Here is a 23598-nt window from a genome sequence, read left to right on the forward strand (position 1 = left end):
CCCCTGCCCCTAGTAGCTGGAATTATAGGCATGCACCACCACCCCCAGCTATCTTTTTATTTTATTTTTCTTTTTTTGTAGAGACAGGGTCTTGCTATGTTGTCCACGCTGGTCTTGAACTCCTGGCCTTGAGAGAGCCTCCTGCCTCAGCCTCCCAAAGTGCTGGGGGTTACAGGCGTGAGCCGCCACACCTGGCTGAGTTCAGCTATTTTAGATTCCACGTATCAGTGTCTTTCTGTGCCTGGTTTATTTCACGGAGCATAATGTCCTTCAGTTTCATCCAAGTTGTTGCAAATGGCAGGATCCCTCTCGTCGTGGCTGAATAACATTCTGTTATGTGTACATATGTCTGTATATATACACCACATTTTGTTTATCCATATTCATCCATCAGCAGACACTTAGGCAGAGTCTCTATCTTGCTTTTGGGAGTGCAGCTATTCGGTGAGATACTGATTTCCTTTCACTGGGTATATACTCAGAAGTGGGATTGCTAGGCCATATGTTTGTTCTATTTTTAATTTTTTAGGTGGGGCTATTCCTAGCTTTAGACTGCTCTTTTTTCTTTTTTCTTTTCTTTCTTTTTTTTTTTTTTGAGATGGAGTCTCACTGTCTTGTCCAGGCTGGAGTGCAGTGATACAATCTCAGCTCACTGCAACCTCCGCCTCCCGGGTTCAAGCAATTCTTGTGCCTCAGCCTCCCAAGTAGCTAGGATTACAGGCGCATGCCACCATGCCTGGCTAGTTTTTGTATTTTTAGGGGAGATGGGGTTTCACCATGTTGGCCAGGCTGGTCTCGAACTCCTGGCCTCAGGTGATCCACCTGCCTCAGCCTCCCAAAGGTGTGAGCCACCATGCCAGGCCTAGACTACTCTTAACAATGCTGTTTGTGAAAACTCTTGAAGGCATGTCCTGTTGCACACGAGTCCACATTTGTGTCGAGTCCACACCCAGGAGTGGGAGTCTGAGCTGTGGGATGTGTGTGTGTGGATGTTCCCTGGCGCCACATCCCGGCCAACGCTTCTGCAAATGAAGCAGCTACGTGGTGTGGGGTCACTGTGGTCTCCTTTTCTTTTCTGTGAATGAGGCTGAGCCAGTCTCATATGTTCACTTGCCAGTGGATTTCATCTTTTGTAGAGTGACTGTTGAAGTATTTTCTCTCTTTTCTACGGAGTTTTCTTCTTTCTCACCAATTTCTGGGGGTTCTTGGTAAAAACACCAAGTCGTAAGTGTTGCAAATATCTTTTCTCATTCTGCACTTGTTTCATCCTCTTGAATGGCGTCCTTGGGTGGACCGAAGGTGTTAATTTTACTGTGGTAAATTCTCCATAGTGCTTTCCAGCAGTCTGGTAGCTGTTTCATTTTGTCCTTCACGCTCAGGTCTCTAATACACCTGGAGGTGATCTTGTGCGGCCCGAGGTGGAGTCATGCGGATTCCTTTTTGGAGGAAAGGAAAGCAGAGCCAGCCCCGTTGTTGAGAAGCCGCCTCTCCCCACATCTCCCCAGCGCCGTTTTGGCTGTTCCTGGGCTCTCCCTCCTGCTTCTCTGTCCCTGAGCCAGGAGCGTTGGGCTACTGTGGCCTGATGAGAAAGGCTGGCATCGCCAGAGCAAGCCTTTCCACCTTGCTTTTCACGAGACAGTCTCGGTTACTTTGGACTTTGCATTTTCACGTAAAATGCAGAATTGGCTTATCAAGTTACAGACACATATATGCACACTTGTTGTGATATTTATGGGGATTGCATCGACTATACAGATTAATGTGAGAAAAACTAATACCTTTACCATATTGAGTTGTGCAATCTGGGAACCTGGCACATTTCTGTATTTACTTAGGTTGACTTGAACATTTTCAGTAAGGTTTCAGAATCGAGTGCAGAGGAGTCTCGCCCATCTTTTGTTAGATTTACTCCTGGGTACTTGATTTTTTTCACACTATCATAAATAGTGTCTTTTCTTTCATCTCATTTTCTGGTTATTGCTGGCACATAGAACGACAATTGATTTTTTACATTGTCTAACTTTATATCCAACTTCCTGACAAAATCCCTTATGAATCTTGATAAATCATCTATGTGCAGAGTCGTGGGGTTTCTACATCCACATTCAGTCACGGCAGCAGTGGGGCTCCTTTCTACTCGTTTTACTTTTTGACGCATTTTTATGTTTTCCTGCGCTGGCTGAGACCTCCCATGAATTGTCTCATAGCAGTGGTGTCGGTAGAAACCTTGTCTTGTTCCTAGTCTCAAAAAGCAAGCGTTCGAGGTTCAGCATTGAATACGATGTGTGCACTTGTGTGTCTGAAGCCTTCTTCAGATTGCCAGCTGCCTTCTACTCCTCGTATTCCCAGCATTTTTAATCACAAACGGACGTCGACTTTTATTCCATGCCTTCTCTATACCTCCTCAGATGATAGTATGATTTTCTCCTTTAATCTGTTAAATTGGTCATGTAAATTAATCAAATTAATGGCAAATTAAATTAATTGGTGTTCTGATGTAAAGCATAGCTGTGGTCCTAACAAAAGCCCAACTCTGTCATGGTGGATTATTTATCCTCTTTGTATATTGCTGAATCAGTTTGCTAATAATTCATTTGAGGTTTTAGCAACTTTATGTGAAATTGGCCTGGAGTTGTCCATTCATGTACTGTCTTTGTTAAATTTTAGTATCCAGATTATGGTAGCCTCATAAAATGGATTTTTCTGTCCAGAAGAGTCTATGTGTTTCTGGAATTATTTCTTGAATGTTTGGAATAACTCACTGGTGATGCCATATGAACCTAGAGTTTCTTGCTGGGAAAATTTTGAATATTCATTCAATTTAATGATTATATAAAAAGTTGCATTTTCTATTTCTACTTACATTTGGTAAGTGGCTTCTTTCTTTCTTTTTCTCTTTCTTTCTTTTTCTCTTTCTTTCTTTCTCTTTCTTTCTTTCTTTTTCCCCTCCCTCCCTCCCCCCCTCTTTCTTTCTTTCTTTCTTTTCTTCTTTTGATGGAGTTTTTGCTCTTGTTGCCCAGGCTGGAGTTCAATGGCGCAATCTCAGCTCACCATAACCTCTGCCTCCCCGGCTCAAGCAATTCTCCTGCCTCAGCCTCCCAAGTAGCTGGGATTACAGGCAGGCGCTTCCACGCCCGGCTAATTTTGTATTTTTAGTAGAGATAGGGTTTCTCCATATTGGTCAGGCTGGTCTTGAACTCCCAACCTCAGGTGATCCACCCACCTTGGCCTCTCAAAGTGCTGGGATTCCAGGCGTGAGCCACCACACCTGGCCAAGTTGCATTTTTGTAGAAAATTTTTTGTTTTATATAAAATGTCAGGATTGTACCCTTCTTACAAGCTAGCAGGTTGTCCTGTTACTGGTTCATGGGTGCCAGCAGAAAGCATGAGACTCCCACATTAAAGCCTCATGGCACATCAAGTAGCAAGAGCGGTTTGTGTTGGTTTCTGTTGCTGTCCAGGTCCTGCCAGCATGGCATGGAGGGGCAAGGAGATGCCGTGCACAGTGGGTTTGCGTCACAGCCAAGAAACACGGAGCCTGGGGAATACGGTTGTTCCAGAGCAAGCCTGGTGTTCGCCCCCAAGGCGACAGTTCATCCCTCAAGGTGGATCTCTGCAAACACAACCCTAAGAAATGACCCAGACAAAGAGTGGACAGGGCTTTGTATTCTCTTGCAGTTGGAAAAAAAGTGCAGAGGCACAGCAGAGTGCCTCTCCTACCAAGCCACCTCCTCAGCCCCACACATTCTTGACCAAATTCAAATGTTCACACCAGTGTATGCCACACCGGCAGCCAGAACCAAATCCTTCTGAGCTCCTCCCACTGCAAGTGGGCGAAGGCTGCTGTCCACGGGAATCCCACAGCAGGACCTCAACCGTGACCCTCAGGGGTCCAGGCACAGCCAGCTGCGAAGAGTGCTGCAGAGCCCCGTAGGTCTAATTTGAGAGAGCCAGGATGCAGTCTAAGGCCTGGCTGTTGTCCTTGTGGCCCATGCAAAGAGTTTAACTGCCCTGTTGATGCCACTGTGGATAATTACAGAGGCAATGAATGAGCCAAAAAAGCGGCTCCCGCTAGGATGACCAACTCGTCCTGGTTTATCCGGAATTGAAAGTCTCATGTCCCGGGGACCCCCTCAGTTCCAGGCTAACCAAGGTGGTGGGTACCTTGATTCCTTTCCCGACTGGAGAGGCATTCCAAGGCTCACTGCCTCCCAGCAACCCGAGTCGCTCTGTCTGAGATTCGCCATTCACCTTGCCGTGGTCCCTGCTGTGCTGATTTGGTTAAGTTTTTTTGCCATGTTGCCGCACATTTGCAGCTTTGACCACCCTACACGACGTAACCCACAGGTGCTCAGATGACAGGGAAGCTATGAATTCAAGTCAGCAAGACAGAAGCGAGGTTGTGCCCACACATGCACTTACGGAGGGGCATGCTTGGGTGCAGATACCACCTGCATCCACAGGACGGAGGTGGGGAACCCAGCGCAGGTCAGGTTGCCAGTACAGCAGCAGCCTGACTCAGGAGGGCCATGGGGCACCTTGCCAGGTGCTGGATTTAAGGGGCAAAGAATATTCATTGTTCACTCAGGCCCCTGCACCTCTCGGGGTCTAAGGTGGTCCCTGGTCAGGAGCCGGGACTGGCGCTCTCCCTCCTCAACCAGGAAGCCAGAATGCACATCCCAGGAACTTTCACTCACCTTTCCCCAGTTTGGCCCCAGCTCACACCCAGACCTGTCGAAGGGTCGCATGGGCACAAGGCCAGCAGGAGCACCTGAGTGAGAGCCACAGAGATGCCCTGCTCCCAGGCTGGCACCCGCGGACCATCGCAGATGAACCCAGCTAGCAGTGCCCTCAACCAACCCACCCACATGTTCATGACCCAGGACTGTGTCAGCCCCACAGGAGAACCCAGGTGGCCAAACCAGAGCTGAGTGTGAATTCCTGAGGCCCCTTTTTGGCCGGGCTGCTGCCTGGAGAGCAAACCAACCAGGTGGGCTGGGGCAGCTATCAGGGAAAGAGCTGTATCAGGCCCAGAAATGGTCAGGGCCAAACCCCAAGGCTTCCAGGTAGGTCTGTGTCACCCTGCAGAAGCCCCACCTTTTGTCCTGTTCATTACCCAAAGGGTGGCCACGCAGAGAAGAACCTTTTGGATGACAGGATGACCGTGTTCAGGACCAGACCGCCCGCCCATAGTGTGTGGACCAGGAGCAGGCAGGGAGGCAGAGGCAGGAGTCTTTCAGAGTTCATTTTTGAGGAGGCTGATCTAGGGCTTGAAAATACCAGGAGCCTGTGGATGGGAGGGATCCTGGAATGTCCATCCCTACATGATTAGTGACCCATGGCTGAGTGACCTGAGACAAAGGGGGCATCACTTTCAGATGCAAATTGTCCAGAAAGTCAAAAGCGCTCAGCAGTGTGGCCAGGGTGGGCTAATTGGACTGGAACAGCAGCACAATAACCTGGAGAGTGGAGACCCCACTGGTAGTCCTGGGGGCAGGGGTGGGCGTCCCCCACAGTGAGACAGGCAGGCCAGCTTCTGTCAGGAGACATTAGCCTGGTATGTGGAAGTTGCTTTTGCCAACTCATGCACGCCAACTCACACAGGCAGCATGGGGTCCCTGTCATCGCCTAGCCCACGATGATGGCTGCATGGCCACTTCTGGCCCAAGAGGGATCCAAGAGGCAGCGCGGTCCCATCAGAGAGCACCTTTACCATAGGCAGCTACACGAGCAGCCCAGGCTGTCGAATCGGTGGCCAGGATTTGTCTGCACACCAGTGGGCCCCAAATGTGAGGGTGTTAGTGTCTCAGGCTGTGGTCTTCCAAGTGGCAGACCAGACTGCAGACCAGGACAGCAGGCTTTTTCTGTAGAGGGCCAGGTAATGACAATTTTCAGCTTTTCAGGCCATAAGGTCTCTACTGTTGTCACAAAAAAGCAGCCATAGACGGTAAGTACATGAGTGCGCTCAGCCGTGCTCCCACAAACCCTGTTTCTGAAACCAGGCTGGGATCCACAAAGGATGGATGGTCACATCTGACCTAAGGCCTGTTTGTGTATGACCTGTGAACTAAGAATGTTCTTATTACTTTTAAAGGGCTGCAGAAACAAAAAGAAAAAAGAATATGCAACAGAGACCACGTGTGGTCCACAGGGCCAGAAATATTTTCGATCTGGCCCTTCCCAGAAAGTCTGCTGGCCCCTGGACAAACCAGACCATTTACAACTACCAAAATTCAGTAAAACTTCAATGTTTCTGGTCCTTAAGAGTCCTAAGGCCAGGGTGGCAGCTTCCAGCCCAGCCCCAGTACTCACTGGTCTTCTGCTGTCTCCCAGAGTTGGTGCTGCGGCTGGACAGCCACTGCCCAGGGGATGCCATTGGGCTCCAGCTTAGCCGGACCATCTTTGAACCAGGCCCAGGCATTGGGGGCCCCGTGACTTGAGTACCCCACAGAGCTAGTGGCTCACTTCAGGCACTGGATCGGAAGGTGAGCTTCTCCAGAGGGGTGGCTGCCATTTTTTCTTGTAAATCCAAGGTGGCTCTTGGCTTTGGTACTCTTGATCATACCATTTCCTTTAGGCTACCAGGAGCTGTTGGGCACTGCCCTTATGTGATCAAGTTTAAAAGCCCCCAAAATGGGGGTGTCAGGTCAGTGAGTCACAAAGCCTTCATGGGTCATGCTCTTTTTCTACAAGTGCTCGCTGCAGGCCAGTAGCTACCCCACCTTAAAGGGGGTGAAGTGGGGCCCTGCCCTAGGCAGGGGCTGCTGCTGGATTGGGAAATGGCCTCTCGACTCCAGCGGGCTTCCCTTCTCTTGGTCTCCACACTGTTTCTGCAGAAGGAACAAAGAGGCAGGGAGAGGCCATCTATGGGTCCCCTCTTACCTCTGCATGCCACAGTCCCTGAAAGTCCCCTGACACTACAGGACGGGAACACGCAGGCAGGAAACACCATGTCAATAGCAGTTCTACCTTCAGGTGTGGAAGCCGCGCACACCCAAGTTCCATCCTCAAGCTCACTTAAGCATCCCCACTGCAACCGCCTCACTGTAATTCTCGTGCCTTCTTCCCTATGGGAACACCTCCAAGGGGTTTAGCATGCATTAGGAGTTGGGGGCTCAGCACAGCTGTCCGGGACCACAAGAGTAGAGAGTGTCGCAGAAGTGCTGGGCCACTTGCCCCCTCCAGCTGTTAGCTCCTTGTGAGTGCCCATTCCTCTTCCCCACCCCTGCACTTCCCACATCCAGAGAAGGTCCAGGCTCAGAGGCTCCTCCCTTCTTTTGTCCCTCCCTCCCTGTTTATTCACACACCATGCTGTTCACTCTTTTAAAGTTTACAAATCAGTGCCTTTTCATATATGTACAGAGTTATATATCTATCACCACAATCCGTTTTGGAACATTTTTCCTTACCCTGAATAGAAACCCTGTGCCCTTTAGCTCTCACACCCCAGCCCCCCATCCACTGCAGCTCCAGACAGTCACAATCTATGTTCTGTCTCCCCTGGATTTGTCTGTTCTGGACATTTCATACAAATAGAGTCATAGTCTTTTGGGACTGGCTTCTTTAGTGTTTTCAAAGTTTATTCATGTTGTAGCATGGATCAGTACTTCGTTTCTTTTTATTGCCAAATAATATTTTATTTGTTTTTATGTATCCATTCATTAGTTGATGGATATTGGGATTGGTTCTACTTGTTTGGCTATTACGAATAAAGCTGCTGTGAATATTTTCATAAACATTTTTGTGTGGACATGTTTCCATTTTCTTGAGTATATATGGTAGTGTAAGTGGAATTGCTGGTGTGCATATTAATTCTTTGTTTAATTATTTGAGGAAATGCCAGACCATTTCCAAAGCAGCTGTACCATTTGGGTTTCAATTTCTCGTCAACACTGGTTATTATCTGTTTTTTTCATTACAGCCATCCTGCCAGGTGAAAAGTGGTACCTTGCTTGTGTTTTCAATCTCCCTCTCCCTAATGGTTAATGCTGTCAAGCATCTTTTTGGATGTTATTGGCTCCTTCTAAATCTGCTCTAGAATAATGCCTATTGAAGTTTTTATTATTGAGTTGTAATAGTACTTTATATCTTCTAGATATATATCCCTTATCCGATTATGATTTGCAGGTACTTTCTCTCATCCTGTGGGTTGTCTTTTCACTTCCTAAAGGTGTCCTTTGAAGCACAAATGTTTTTAATTCTGATAATACTCAGTTCATCTATTTTTTCTTTTGTTGTCTGTGCTTTTGGTGTCATATCCAAGAAACCATGGGATATTCCAAGGTCACAAAGATTTATACCTCTCTTTTATTCTAAGAGTTTTATAATTTTAGCTCTTACATTAGGTCTTCAATCCATCTTGAGTTAATTTTTGTATATGGTGTGAGGTAGGGGTCTAGCATTATACTTTTCATAGGGATGTCCAGTTTTACCAGCACCATTTGTTGAAGATACTATTCTTTCCCCCACTGAATAGCCTTGGCACCCTTGTCATGACAACAGCCAAATCAAGTGGCCTTGTTTCCAGCCTACCTCTCACTGCTCAGCTTCATCAACAGGTAGGATATAGAGGAACCTCACTCTCCCCACCCCACACCACTGCAAACACTTAATACTTGTGGAGAGCATTCCCCACTGGGATCCTAGAAGATTTCTCATTTCTCTTAACATGAGCTGTGGTGGCCTTTGTCCTTCCTCTTCCAGAAAGTCATTATTCTGTCATGCTAACATTCCCCCCTCCATTGTTTCTTCTAAGCCAGTTTTGGTAAGCTGCATTCTTCAAGAAAAGTTTCTATTTTACCTAAAATTTTTGAAAGTATTGTTATAAAGATGTTGATAAAATCCTCTGATTACCTTCTTTGATAGCATGAGGGGCTGAAATGGTAGCCTCTTTTTCAGTCCTAAGCAATTTGTGCCTTCTCTTTCTTACTTGATCACTCTCACCAGAAGTTTATCTATTTTATTAGTTTATTTTCTTATTTATTTTTTTTTTTCTGAGACAGAGTCTCATTCTGTCACCCAGGCTGGAGTGCAGAGGTGCATCTCCACTCACTGCAAGCTCCACCTCCCAGGTTCACGCCATTCTCCGGCCTCAGCTTCCCATGTAGCTAGGACTATAGGCACCCGCCACCACACCAGGCTAATTTTTTGTATTTTTTTAGTAGAGACAGGATTTTACCATGTTAGCCAGGATGGTCTTGATCTCCTGACCTCGTGATCCACCTGCCTCGGCCTCTCAAAGTGCTGGGATTACAGGCATGAGCCACTGCACCTGGCCTATTTTATTAGTTTAAACAAGTTTGGGCTTTGTTGGTGATTCTCTTTATTCAGTATGTGTTTCATATTTTATTAACTTCTGCTCTTAATTTTTATTTTTTTCTTCTCTTACATACGAGTTTAATATGTATTATTTTATTTACTAAACTTTGTTTAGTATATTTACTATATATGAGTTTGCTAAATATTGTGTTTATTTACTATATATAGATACTAAAATATGCATGCAATCCTATAAATTTCTGTTAAAGTTCTGCTTTCTCCACATCCTCACAAGTTTTGCTAAATAGCGTTTTTGTTATATTTCTTTATACAGTTATTTATATTTCTGTTTTCTTTTTGCCTCCATTTCCTGGTGATGAGAATTTTTATTTTTTAACCTCTACTTTTTAAGTTATTATTTCTAGTATAATTGCACTATGGATAAAGAGCAAGCTCTGTAAATTTTGCAGTCATTTGAAATTTGTTGGCAATTGCTTTATGGCCCAATATGTGGTTAAAAAAAAAAAAAAAGGTTCCATTTGTGATATCTATTAAGTCATTTATTATTTGCCTTGTTCAGATTTTCTTTATTCTAACATATTATCTTTGTCCGTGCCTGGTCTGGTCTTTTACTAGAGAAGATACATTGAATATCCCACCATGATTGTGAGTTAAACTATTTCCTTTTGTCAAATTTTCATTTATATGTGCTGAGGCCTTGCTATTGGGTATACACAAATGCAGAGCTCTTATATCTTTATCATGATGAAGTAGATCCTCTTTACTTCTAGTGGTGCTTTTTGCCTTATGGCCTTTTTAATCTGATAATAATATGATTATACCAGCTCTTGCTTTTGATTAGCATTTGGATAGTATATCTTTAAACTGGAACATTTAATTCATTTTCTCTTTTTTTTTTTTTTTTTTTTTGACAGACTTGCTCTGTGGCCCAGGCTGGAGTGCAGTGGTACGATCTCTGCTGCAGCCTCCACCCCCCAGGTTCAAGCAATTCTCCTACCTCAGCCTCCTAAGTAGTTGAGACTATAGGCATGTGCCACCACACCCAGCTAATTTTTGTATTTTTAATAGAAACGGGGTTTCACCATGTTGGCCATGGTTAGTCTCAAACACCTGACCTCAAGTGCCTGCCTGGGCCTCCCAAAGTCCTAGGATTACAGGCGTGAGCCACCATGCCCAACCTGATTCATTTTCATTCAGTGCGTGTCTGGTGTAGTTGTATTTCACTCTACTACTTTTTTTTTTTTTTTTTTTTGACAGAGTCTCACTGTGTCACCCAGGCTGGAGTGCAGTGGCGCTACCTTGGCTTACTGCAACCTCTACCTCCCAGGTTCAAGCGATTCTTCTGCCTCAGCCTCCCAAGTAGCTGGGACTACAGGTGCCTGCCACCACACCCAGCGAATTTTTATTTTTATTTTATTTTTTGTATTTTTAGTAGAGACAGGGTTTCAGTATGTTGGCCAGGCCAGTCTTGAACTCCTGACCTTGTGATCCACCCACCTCAGCCTCCCAAAGTGCTGGGATTACAGGTGTAAGCCACCACACCCAACCACTCTACTACCTTTTTTGTGCAAAATTTGCCACCTGTTTTATATTTTTTTCTCTCCTTTCTTGCTATGTTTTATGTTGAGTATTTTAATCATGCCATATTTTATTTTATTTTATTTATTTTTGAGACAGAGTCTCGCTCTGTTGCTCAGGCTGGAGTGCAATGGTGTGATCTTGGCTTACTGCAAACTCTGCCTCCCAGGTTCAAGCAGTTCTCCTGCCTCAGCCTCCCAAGTAGCTGGGATTATCGGCACCCACCACCACACCTAGCTAATATTTTTTTTTTTTTTGTATTTTTAGTAGAGAGGGGGTTTCACCATGTTGGCCAGGCTGGTCTCAAACTCCTGACCTCAGGTGATCCACCTGCCTCAGCCTCCCAAAGTGTTGGAATTGCAGGCGTGAGCCACTGTGCCCGGCCAATCATGCCATATTATCCCCTCTATCAGTATAGAATATGGACACTGTTTCTATTCTTTTGGTGATTACCCTAGACCTCGGGTCCCCAACCCCGGGGCTACAGACCAGTACTGGTCTGTGGCCTCACAGCAGGCAGCAAGCAGCAGGAGAGTGAGCATTTTACCACCTGAGGCTGCCTCCTGTCAGATCAGTGGCGGTATTTGATTCTAATGGGAGCACAAACCCTATTGTGCACTGCGCATGTGAGGGATCTAGGCTGTACGCACCTTATGAGACTAACTAATACCTGATGATGTAAGGTGGAACAGTTTCATCCGCAAACCATTCCCGCACCCCCACCCTAGTCCATGGAAAAATTGTCTTCTATGCAACTAGTCCCTGCTACCAAAAAGGTTGGGGACCACTGCCCTAGACAATACAATATATACTTTTAACTTATTAATATCCACTAGCAAGTTCATTTATACCTTTACCCTCCTCCTGGGAAATGTAATGACCTTGGAACACTTCAACATGATTTATTCTCTCTCAATGTATATTATTGTTGTGAGTTTTAATTGTATAGACTTTTTACACCATTTCATGAGGCAATATATATTATTTCTTTATATTTCATTTGCCCTTCTTTCCTTCTTGCATCTCTGATCTTACGTTTCCCTCTGACTTGAAGTTGATCCGTTAGCATGTCTTTTAGTGTGGGTCTGCTATTTATTATGTATTTACCTGAATTGTCTTTATTTTGCCTTCCATAGTAAAGGGAATTTTATCTGGATATAAGACTTTATGTTGGCAGTTGTTTTCTTTTAGCACATTGAAAATATGATTCCACTGTTTTCTGGCTTTCATTGTTGTATATGAGAAGTCAGCTGTCAGTCTACTTGCAATGCCCCTAATGGTAATCTGTTTTTTTCTTTTTAAGATTGTCTCCTTGTGAATAATTTGTGCAGCAGCAATAGAAAAAGAAAAAAAAATTAAGATTGTCTCCTTGTCATTGACCTTGTGCATTTCCAACATTTGTCTGATGTGTCTTTGGTTTTATTTTTCTAGCTAGTGAATCACTGTGATTCACTCTGTGTTCTGCATATGGCTTGATGTCTTTTAAAATTCTGGATAGTTTCTTCTGACCTTTTAGTTTCAGTTCATAATTCTTTCTTAATGCATCAAATCCACTCTTCAGTCTATCCAGTTCTTAATTTCTGTTATTTAGTTACCTATATCCTATTCATTTGGTTCTTTAAAATGTCTTTTGATTAAATAATTTACATTCCTGATTAATTTTTTTATCCTAGTCTTTTTCTCTCAATTTTTTCATTGTGGTAAAACATAAAATTTAATATCATAGCCATTTTTAAATGTATGGTTCAATGATTAAAGTACATTCACATTATTCTATAATCATTACCACCATCTACCCACAGAATTGTTTTCATTTTTCGAAATTGAAGCTTTAATCCCATTAAATAGTAAGTCTCCATTCCCCTCTTCCTTCAACATCTGGAAACCATGTTTCTACTTTCTGTCTCTATGAATTTGACTCCTCTAGGTACCTCATGTAGGTGGAGTCATACGGTATTTGTCTTTCTGACTGGCTTATTTTACTTCGTATAATGTCTTTAAGGTCCAACCATGTTGTAGCCTATGACAGATTTCCTTACCTTTTTTTTTTTTTTTTTTAAAGACAGGGTCCCACTCTGTCACCCAGGCTGGAGTGTGGAGTGCAGTGGCATGATCTCGGCTCACTGCAGCCTCCATCTCCCAGGTTCAAGTGATTCTTGTGCTTCAACCTCCTGAGTAGCTGGGATTACAGGTATGTGCCACCATGCCCAGCTAATTTTTGTATTTTTAGTAGAGACAGAGTTTTGCCCTGTTGGCTAGGCTGGTCTTGAACTCCTGACCTCAGGTGATCCACCTGCCTCAGCCTCCAAAAGTGTTGGGATTACAGGCGTGAGCCATTGTGCCTGGCCAGGATTTCCTTACTTTTTAAGGCTAAGTAATATTCCATTGTATGGATGTGCTACATTTTATTTAGCCATTCATCCTCAGTGGACACGCAGGTTCCTGCCAGCTGTTAGCTATTGTGAATAATAACGCTATGAACATGTGTGTACAAATACAAATCTCTTCAAGACCCTGCTTTTGATTCTTTTGGTTATAGACCCAGAAGTGGAATCGCTGGGTCATATGGTAATTCTGTTTTTAATTTTGAGGAACCACCACATTGTTTTCCACAGCAGTTGTACCATTTTCCATTCTCACTAACAGTGCACAGGGGTTCCAGTTTCTCCACATCTTCACCAACGCTTGTTACTTTCCTGGGTTTGTTTTTTAATAGCAGTGATGTTGGACGTCTTTCCATGTGCTTATTGGAGAAATGTCTGTTCAAGTCCTTTCTCATTTTTGAAACAAGGTTTTTTTTGTTGTTGAGTTTTAGGAGTTCTCTCTTAGGATATTGATCCTTTATCAGATATATGATTTGCAAATGTTTTCTGTTATTCTGTTTTCAGATTGCCTTTTTACTCTGTTAATAGTATATTTTGATGCATGAAAGTTTTTAATTTTCATGAAGTCCAGTTTCTCTGTCTTTTCTTTTGTTGCCTTTGCCTTTGGTATAATATCCAAGAAATCATTTCCAAATCCGACATCATGAAGCTTTTGCCCTATTGTTTCTTCTAAGAGTTTTACAGTCTTAGCTCTTATGTTTAGGCTTTGGCTCTACATTGAGTTAATTTTTGTATATGGTGTTAGGTAAGGGTCCAGCTTCATCCTTTTGCATGTGGATGTCCAGTTTTCCCAGCACCATTTGTTAAAAAGACTGTCCTTTCCTCACTGGAATGGTCTTGGCACCCTCATGAAAATCATTTGATTATATATCAAAGGCTTATTTCTGGGTTCTGTTTTATTCCATCAGTCTGTACATCTGTCTTTATGCCAGTACCACACTGATTACTGGAGATTTGTAGTTAAGTTTTGAAATCTGTAAGTGTAAGTCCTCCAATATCATACTTCCTTTCCAAGATTGTTTTGACTATTCTCCTGATAAAATTCTAAAGTTTGCATTGATCTCTTTGAACCTAGTTATTTTAATTCCAGTATCTGCGGTTTCTCTCGTTTCTGTCTATTTCTCTTGGTGGTATGATGCTTCCTTGGGTAGCTGATTATCTTTGACTGTGTCCTGGATTGTGTATTTGAAAAATTATTTGCAGGAAAAACTTGAGGTCTAAGATGATGCCATCTTCCTCCAGAGAGGGTTTTCCTTTGCCTCTGTGTAGAAGGCAGGGGTGCTGCCACTTTGGGACCCCCCTTATTGCCCATTCCAGGCTTCACCCAAAGGGGAAGTCCAGAGGGTCTTTTCTAAAAGCATGGTTCTGGTCACATTCTTGCCAGTAGCAAATAATGACAGCGTAGAGCTGACCACTGTGACCAGCAACTCATTCACCTGGGCCCAGCACCCTGTGAGGTCAGAGCCAGTGCCCTCGTCAGCTCGAGCTGCTGTGGTAAAATGCCTTAGACTGAGTGGTTTGTAAGCAACAGAAATATAGTTTGCACAGTTCTCGAGGCTGGGAAGTCCAAGATCAAGGCACTGTCATCAGCCTCAGTGACTGGTGAGGGCCCACTTCCTGGGCCATAGCTGGCATCTTCTTATGTATCCTCCCATGGCAGAAGGCAGCTCTCTGGGGCTTCTTTTACTAGGACACTCATCCCATTCACCAGGGCTCTACCTTTATTGCCTAATCACCTCCCAAAGTCCCCACCTGCTAACACCATCTCTTAGGGAGTTAGGATCTCAACATAGGAATTTGGGGGGACACAAACATTCCAGCCATAGCCCCCTTTGGTAAGTAAGAAAACCAGAGCACAGGGAGGTCGGCAGCTGAGCTGCGTCATGGATGGATGCACAGCCAGTGGCATGGAGTGTGGGGCCAGGATTGAAGCATGTGCATCTCACTGCAGTGGTGCTGCTCAGAAACCTTTTGGGGCTCCCCACTACCTGGAGGCCGAGCACAGGCTCCCCCACTTGGCCACTGCAGCCCCTCTAGCCTCCCTAGCCATGCTGGCCCCTGGCCATCCCACCTCCTCTGTAGTGGGGGCACCCCTCCCCTAAGCCCACCTTGTGTGACCCCTGCTCACCCTTTCAGGCTTAGCTCAGATACTGGGGCTCCGCCTGGCCTCCTGAGGCCCCAGCTGGAGCAGAGCTGAGGAGCAGTAGCTGCTGGGCAGGCCCAAGTGCCCCACTGACTGAGGCCAGGACCCAAAGCAGGGCTTTCCTACCCCCACAGCAGCCAACCAGGGCTGGGTACTCCGCAGGGCATCAGGTACTGCATGCAGGTCAGAGCCTGTGCCCTGAGCACACAGTATGATAGGAAGGGGTGGAACAGGTCATGCTGGACCCATCTCAGGGACAGGGGACTGTCAGGCCACCCTGGGGATGCCCTGCCCAAGACTGGCTTCCCCTCAGAGGATGCCTGGTAGCAGGGGCTGGGGAGGATGCTGGACCCACCCACTTGCCCACAGCCCCCAGTCAATCCCCGCTCTGGCTTTCTGCCTCCCAGGTGAACAACAACGGAATCATCTCCTTCCTGAAGGAGGTTTCTCAGTTCACCCCAGTGGCCTTCCCCATTGCCAAGGACCGCTGCGTGGTGGCAGCCTTCTGGGCAGATGTGGACAACCGGCGTGCAGGCGATGTGTACTACCGGGAGGCCACCGACCCAGCCACGCTGCGCCGAGCCACGGAGGATGTCAGACACTACTTCCCCGAGCTCCTGGACTTCAATGCCACCTGGGTTTTTGTTGCCACCTGGTACCGAGTGACCTTCTTTGGAGGCAGTTCCTCATCCCCTGTGAGTCCAGGCACTTGTCCTGCGGGGGAAGGGGTGGTGTGTGTGGCTAGGGCCCAGGGTCTCCCCACACCAGGGCCCCCACTTGCTAATGTGGGTGTGGTACAGTCACTGGTCCATATCTAAGAGGGGAACATATGGTCAAAACCACAGAGACAGGTGAGAAGAGGACATGGCCCCAACCTTCTCCAGTGCTCCTGAAAGCCACTTGCCTCCAGAAAACACCAAATTCCCCAAAGCAGCAGCTCACGCATCAGAGAGAGGCATGTGGGTTGATAGGTGTTAGGAGGATTTCCATTTGGAATGGCCCAGTACTCAAAAGGTTAAACTGGAAGGTTATTCTGTTTTATACTCTTCCTTGATAATGCCAAACATGACAGAAACGTTGACTCAAGAATAATCAGCCACTTTGCAGGCCTGATGAGTTCTGGTGGGCTGACACTCCCTAACAAGGACAGCTGCCCACTCCGGTGGCAGATGTATTTACTCAGCACCTACTGTGGCCAGGCCTGCACTGGGCACTGGATCATGGCTGTGCAAGACAGACAGTGACTCCCTAGAAAAGAGGCACTGGGTGCAGAGCTGCCATTTTCAGAGCTGTTTGTTCATGCATTTAATAAACACTTTTTTTTTTTTTTTTTTTTTTGACGCAGTCTTGCTCTGTTGCCCAGGCTGGAGTGCAAATAGCACGATCTCGGCTTACTGCAACCTCCGCCTCCCAGGTTCAAGCGATTCTCCTGCCTCAGCCTCCCGAGTAGCTAGGATTACAGGCATGCTTTTCTATTTTTAGTAGAGAGGGGGTTTCCCCATATTGGCCAGTCTGGTCTCGAACTCCTGACCTCAGGTGATCTGCCCACCTCGGCCTCCTAATAAACGCTTTTTAGGGGCACCTTCCAAATGACAGGCAAGTGTTCTAGGCACTGGGCAGACAGCCCTGGATGAAGCAGACAGGACACATTTGCCCCATGGGGCCACTCTAGCCAGGCATCAGGAAGTGCTCAGAAGCATAACCCAGCCAGGGGCGCTTCCAGGAGCAGGTTCATTGACAGAAAGTGGACAGTTCAAGCTTCATGCATCTCCTCATTGCGCCTCTCTGGCTCCCAGAGCCCCACCATGGGCCCTTACTGGCTCTAGTCCGCCCTGTCCCCTAGACGGTGCCATCACCCCAATTCTGCAGCCCTCACGTCTTCGTTTGTTTTCCAAGTGTTAGCACTTACGTTCGCTTTCCTGAAGCAGAGCACGTAGTTTCTCTAATGTTGACTTTTACATAAGTGGAATGTACACTGTGTAATCACCCATCTTTCTCAGCGACTACAAACTAGCCCAGCACCAAGCAGCATGTGAATTTATTTCACCTGCACCCCATGGCTGGACAGCTGCAATACCAGGGGCCTGAGGCAGGCACGGCATATCTCAGGTCGGCTTATTCATGATCCTGTCCTGGTACGTGTGTTTAGAAGGGCAATTGTCGCCTGCAGAATTCCAATTTTCCTCTCAAAACTCTACACATTCAGGCCGGGTGTGGTGGCTCACGCCTGTAATCCCAGCACTTTGGAAGGCCAAGTCAGACGGATCACCTGAGGTCAGGAGTTTGAGACCAGCCTGGCCAACATGGCGAACTCCCCTGTCTCCTAAAAATACCAAAATCAGCCGGGCGTGGTGGCAGGTGCCTGTAATCCCAGCTACTGGGGAGGCTGAGGCAGGAGAATTGCTTGAACCTGGGAGGCAGAGGTTGCAATGAGCTGAGATCGTGCCACTGCACTCCAGCCTGGGTGACAGAGGGAGATTCCATCTCAAAAAAAAAAAAAAAAAAGAATCTACACATTCAATACTCTGAGGACCCACATTTAGAAGTGCCGGTTTCCTTGCACCCCAGTTGTCATTTTCCAGCTTTGTCAGCTCTATAGACAAAACAATGAGTGCTACTTTTTAACTTACACATCTTTAATTTCTAGTGGTGCTGAATGTGTTCTAGTATTATTGGTTACTTGTATTCTACCGTGATGTGTCTGTTCATGCCCTCTGACATTTTTTCTGTGATACTTTTTCTTATTGATCTGTAGTTCTTGAACTAAGGGTCTCGAAAGTTTTATCTGACCTATGCATTATAAATACGTTTTTCACATTACTGTTTGCCATTCAATTTGATCTTACGGATTTTTTTAAATATTCAGAGGCCCTTTGCAGTCAAATGTATAATTCTCCCTTTTGGTTTTTGCTGTGAACAAGCATCACACTTAAAAAGTCCTTTCCCTTTCCTGAGTTACACATATTCGCCTGTATTTTCTTCTAGGACTTTTCTTTCGCTTTAAAACCTTATTGGATTTGGGATTTCTTTTCGTGTGTGGTGAAAGGCAGGACTCTGATCTGATTCTTTTTCAGGGGGTTTCCTGTCTGTCCCAAGATCATTTCTTAAACAGTCCCGATCCTTTGCTCGATTCTCGTCTGGTGTCTCTCATCTGTACGCTGCCCACCGATATTTCCATGCAGTAGAATTCTGTGAAAACCACGAGGCCTGACTAGTAAACGCTGCAGCATGGCTCTTCCTTGGTTCTTTTTACCTTCCCTCTTTTCCTTTTTATAATTTTACTCATTTCACACAGGAGATTAAAAAACTCCTGCCTGTGGACCCCACACCCGCCCCGGGTGCTTCACTCACCCCAGCAACAGCTGTGGGTTGGGAACGGCCTCTGCTGGAAGACAGCAGAGGATGAGGCCACCGAGGTCCTGCCTCAGCTGCTCGTTCAGCTAGAAGACACAGACATTGAGCAAGCCAGAGGCCCAGTGGACAATGTCAGTGTGCCAGGATGGTGGACAGGGCAGGGCTTCCGTGGGCCAAGGGGAGTGCAGGGCCCTGTTCAGCCCCCTCTCCCCGGCAGGTCAACACATTCCAGACTGTGCTCATCACAGACGGCAAGCTCTCCTTCACCATCTTCAACTATGAGTCCATCGTGTGGACCACAGGCACACACGCCAGCAGCGGGGGCAACGCCACTGGCCTGGGGGGCATTGCAGCCCAGGTAGGCGAGTGCAGTGGGTGCTCTGCGTTCGGGACCCCCGCTCCCCACAGCCAGGACTGTCATGAGCTGATGAGGTAGACAGGGGCCCACCATAGGCAGACCCCCCAGTACCATGCAGAGGCCAGCGCGAGGCACCCACGACCATCCCTGAGGCCTCTCGCTGCCGGAAAACAAAGAAACATCCTCAGGCCTGAAGGCATCTTTGTCCCATTGCACTGCCCACCCCGCCCCTGCAGTCCCCTTTAACAGCTGTGGCAGCAACAGAAATGTCCTCTGCTCCTTGTGCCCTGCAGTCTGGCCTAGCCAGTGACCCGAGGGACCACAGCCGACAGGAAACCCCGGGTGTGGAGGGAATGAAACAGAGCAATGGCCACAGGGTCAGTGTTCCCCAGGCCTGAGAGTGCCTTTGGGCTGTGTGCACCCCTGCTCACCTCCGGGCCACCTGCTTTCTGCTGGGGTCATACTTGCCCCTGGCCCCAGGGCAGGCCCAGGAGCCCAGAGGTGAGCCGCCGGAGGATTGGGCTGGGGAGTCAGGGCCAACCCTCTCCTTGGCTCCCAGGAACGGTTGGCTGAGGTCAGGACTTGGCTGGGAGGTTGCCGACCCTGGCAGGAACATGGTGGGGAGGGAACCCCTCCCTCTGTAGACCTGGGGAACTGGCCTCCCTCACTCTGCCCCACCCCACCCCCAGGCTGGCTTCAATGCAGGCGATGGGCAGCGCTACTTCAGTATCCCCGGCTCACGCACGGCAGACATGGCCGAGGTGGAGACCACCACCAACGTGGGTGTGCCCGGGCGCTGGGCGTTCAGAATCGATGATGCCCAGGTGCGCGTGGGGGGCTGCGGCCATACAAGTAAGAGGACAGAGGAGCAGCTTGGGGTGGGAGCGGGCTGAGGAAGGGGATTGATGGCAAAGGAGAGGTGGAGAGGAAGGGGGCTGGATGCTGACCAGGAGAGTAGGGGGACTTGGGTCTCCAGCCCAGCCCGTCTCAGGCATGTGAAACTAAGGAAGGCCTGGCTGGTCCTGGAGCCTCAGCTTCCCCTAGAGAAGACTCCACACACACATTGCTCTGGGTTGGAGGGAGCTCTCTGGAGACTGCAGGTTTCAGGGGTAAAGAGTTGTGGGTCCTCAGGGGAGGAGGAGCCCAGGGACGCCTCTCCCTGGAACCATGAGGTCTGTGCTCTCCCCTCATTCCTACCCAGCCTCCTGCCTGGGCTGGGGGAGGAGAAGCATGTGGTCTCTGACCCTCAGGGCCACCCATGGGCAGGTCCTCTTACCACCCAGGTTCTCATTTCTGCCAGCAGGCTTGCTGCTTGGTGGGATTTGGTGTCTGCTTGACAAACCCAAGCATCACATCTACAGGGGAGTTCCAGGGGTCCTTCCAGCCCAGAGTGCACAAACGGACGGGGTGGGTGTCCCTCCCAGGGGTGGGCACGTGGTCTGTGGGAACAGCCAGGGCGGCAGGAGAGCCGTGGATTGTAGCCCCAGCCCTGCTGCTGTGCGGCCTCGGGAGCCAAGGAGCCTTGGAAATCACTGCTTACACATGGGGCCAGGGCAAGCCACGGATCCGCTCCACAGGGGGCTGCGCCTCACAAGCCCTGCCAAGCCTTGGGCCACAGTGAGGCTGGCGCTGGGACCCGCCCCAGACTCACCTCCCAGCCGCCAGCATCTAGGCTACCCAGAAGGGAGAGGGGCTGCTTCTCCACAACACAGTCCCCAGAGGACACGACGGGGGTAGCAGATGTGGGCGCACCACTATGGGGCGGAGGCGGGGTGCAGGCGCGCCACCGGGTGGGGGGGGTGTGCAGGCGCGCCACGGGGTTGGAGGCGGGGCGTAGTAGGGGGGGGAGCTGGGGGGAGGGCCACGGGGAGGGAGGTGGGGGGTAGAGAGCGCCACGCAGTGGGGAGAGCACCGCGCGCATGGTGGGAGGAGGAAAGATGCAGGCGCGGGCGGGAAGAGCCATCTGAGGGCTGCAGGTGGCGCCGCAGCGGACCCGAGGAGCCCGAGCTACCCGCACACGGGGGCGCGAACAGGCCCCCGCTTGCATCTGAGCTTAGGGAGTCGGGGTCAAGGGGTGGGGAGCCCAGGAGCTGCCACCCCCGGCCCCAGAGCGGGACAGAGCCCTCCTGCAGCCCCCGGCCGCACCCCTGCGTGGCCTGCCTTGTCCCAGAAACGTGGACAAGACGGCTGAGCGCCAGCCTCAGGTTTTCCAGGCCAGGAACCCGGGAGGGGGGGCGGAGTGGGCCATTTCTAGAACTGCCCGCGGCAGCGCTGGGAGGGATGGAGGGAACAGGAGGGTGCTGGTGTGAGTCGCTCCAGGGAGTCCGCCCCACACGAAGCCACATTCCCGGAGGCCACGCCGACAGCACCGCCCCTGCGCCCCTGCTCCGACCTAAAGTGAAACCTGAAACCGGGCTGCTTTGCTGCGGTCACCCGGACACCCAGAGGCCAACCTTCTGGGTCAGGGGAGGGAAGGGAGATGCGGATGGGAGTGGCTGTCCTGCCCAGTCGGAAGCGGCGGCTGAGGCTCCAGCCCCTCCCTGTGTCTGCAGCCTCCGTGTGCCTGACCCTGCGCCCCTGCCTCAACGGTGGCAAGTGCATCGACGACTGTGTCACGGGCAACCCCTCCTACACCTGCTCCTGCCTCTCAGGCTTCACGGGGCGGAGGTGCCACCTGGGTGAGTGGCTGTGCTGGGCTCAGGAGGAACGCTGTAGGCTCCGCCAGCGGCCCTGGGCGCCCCGGGGTCTCTGTCCCCAGGGTGTGGGTGACTTGCTTAGGGGACCGCTGGGGAGCAAAGGCCATGGTCCCCTGGGGTGAGCACCACAGGCGGGTGCAGTTGCTGCATTCTCTGAGCCAATCTCGGGCTTGCTCCTCCATCCCCGGCCCAACCCGAGGCCTTGGAGGAAACTCCTCAACCGGGTTCCTGCCACTGAGGCCTCAGCCTGCCCATGTTTCAGACGTGAACGAATGTGCCTCCCAGCCCTGTCAGAACGGCGGGACCTGCACTCACGGCATCAACAGCTTCCGCTGCCAGTGCCCGGCCGGCTTTGGGGGACCCACCTGTGAGACAGGTAAGAGGAACCCCCATGGCCCTGCTGGGTGCAGGATAGCGGAAGACACAGCTGGACAAGGCTGAGGTCTAGGAAGGTCCGGCAGCTGCGCGTGCTGCGAGGCGGACAGCCCAGAGAGGCCACCCTCAGGGAGTGGAAGAGCCCGGATGCCCCGGGAAAGGCCCATATCTGGGTGGGGGGCAGGAGCCATGACCAGTCACACAGGCTTCCTAGGCCATGGCATTTGGACCAGAGATGAGGCCTCAGAACAGGCCAGTGCCCAGGTCCCAAACCAGGCCAGGGTCAGGGCCAGATAGGCACCAGGACCTGGATGAGAGCCCGTCAGGGAGTGTAGGGGGGCCGTCAGACCCCCTCTCAGCCCAGGACCAGCTTGAGGGGAACGTGCAGGGCTTCTAAGGTCAGATGGGCTGGCTGTGGGGCGGGAAGAGCACAGCCACATGGTCCCTGACGCTCCCTCCAGCTGCTCCTGGATGCTGTTTCTCTCCTGCCCCCGCCTTTAGGAAAAGGGGGTCTCACAGCCTCGGTAGGGCCTGGAGTCCCTGTCCATCCTCACTGCTGCTTCCAAACCTCTGCTTGCCCTCCCCGTTCAGAGCCCAGCTCTTTTGAAGCAGCTGTCATCAGAGTCGGCCTCTACTTACTGCCCTTCCACCAGCACCTCTTTGGACCCCTCACCCATGCCCTTCACCCACCTGGTAAAGAAAGGTGGACCCCCCCATTCCTGTCCATCTCACCATAGGGCTCTGCTCAGGGAGCTTTGCAAAGGGAGCCCCTAAAATCAAAGCACCGTGACCTGCTGCTCCCCACCTGGCTCAGCCGGGTGTGCATGTCCGGTGTGACAATCGCTTATAAAAACATGTAATAGATTGTTTAGATCAGTGTGTTCAAATAGTGACTATATCAATATCTCAATCTAGAAAAAACAATTCTTATAGATATTTATGGTCATGGGAAGTTTTTTAAAGTATTTCATTTCAGTGTTTACACTTATTTGTATTGGAGAGAACTATAGTTGAGTGGCAGTAAGGCACTTTTGCGCCTAAAAGTACATTAGAATCAAATTCTGCAGGAATGCAATGGAAATGTGACTTCAAGGTCCAAAGGAGCAAAGCACAATTCCCACCCGGCGAGACGGGCTTGCCAGTGTGTTTACAGATCACACATGGGTGACAACACAGTGACCCCAGTTATCCCTTGCTCCCCGGCCCCTGCCACTGTCTTCCCACAGCCGCTGTCGGAGCAAGCTCCATGCAAAGGAGCTTTTCTTCATCCAGAAACTCCTGCCCTGCTTGCCCACGTGTTCTTGACATGAGACGGGTGGGAGTCAGGCTTCTGTGGTGTTGGTGCCATGGCAGACTCAGCCCTGCAGGCTTCTGTCCCCTTGGTAAAGGCCAGGGAGGCTGGCAGGGTCTCCTTCCTCTCGCTCAGTGCTC

At 49.2% G+C, this 23598-nt stretch overlaps 1 protein-coding gene across 1 annotated transcript in view; it reads left to right on the forward strand.

Moving 5' to 3' along the window:
- SNED1 (sushi, nidogen and EGF like domains 1) overlaps window positions 1–23598 on the forward strand; it is an 81736-nt gene that overhangs the window by 14119 nt on the left and 44019 nt on the right. Inside the window, exons 2-6 of the mRNA XM_026449075.2 lie at window positions 15792–16079; window positions 18956–19096; window positions 19786–19948; window positions 21649–21774; window positions 22055–22168. Of these exons, the coding sequence (XP_026304860.1) occupies window positions 15792–16079; window positions 18956–19096; window positions 19786–19948; window positions 21649–21774; window positions 22055–22168 (832 nt within the window). The remainder of the gene's footprint in view (window positions 1–15791; window positions 16080–18955; window positions 19097–19785; window positions 19949–21648; window positions 21775–22054; window positions 22169–23598) is intronic.

Source organism: Piliocolobus tephrosceles, chromosome 11 (genome assembly GCF_002776525.5).
Source record: "Piliocolobus tephrosceles isolate RC106 chromosome 11, ASM277652v3, whole genome shotgun sequence".
NCBI classification, from domain to species: domain Eukaryota; kingdom Metazoa; phylum Chordata; class Mammalia; order Primates; family Cercopithecidae; genus Piliocolobus; species Piliocolobus tephrosceles.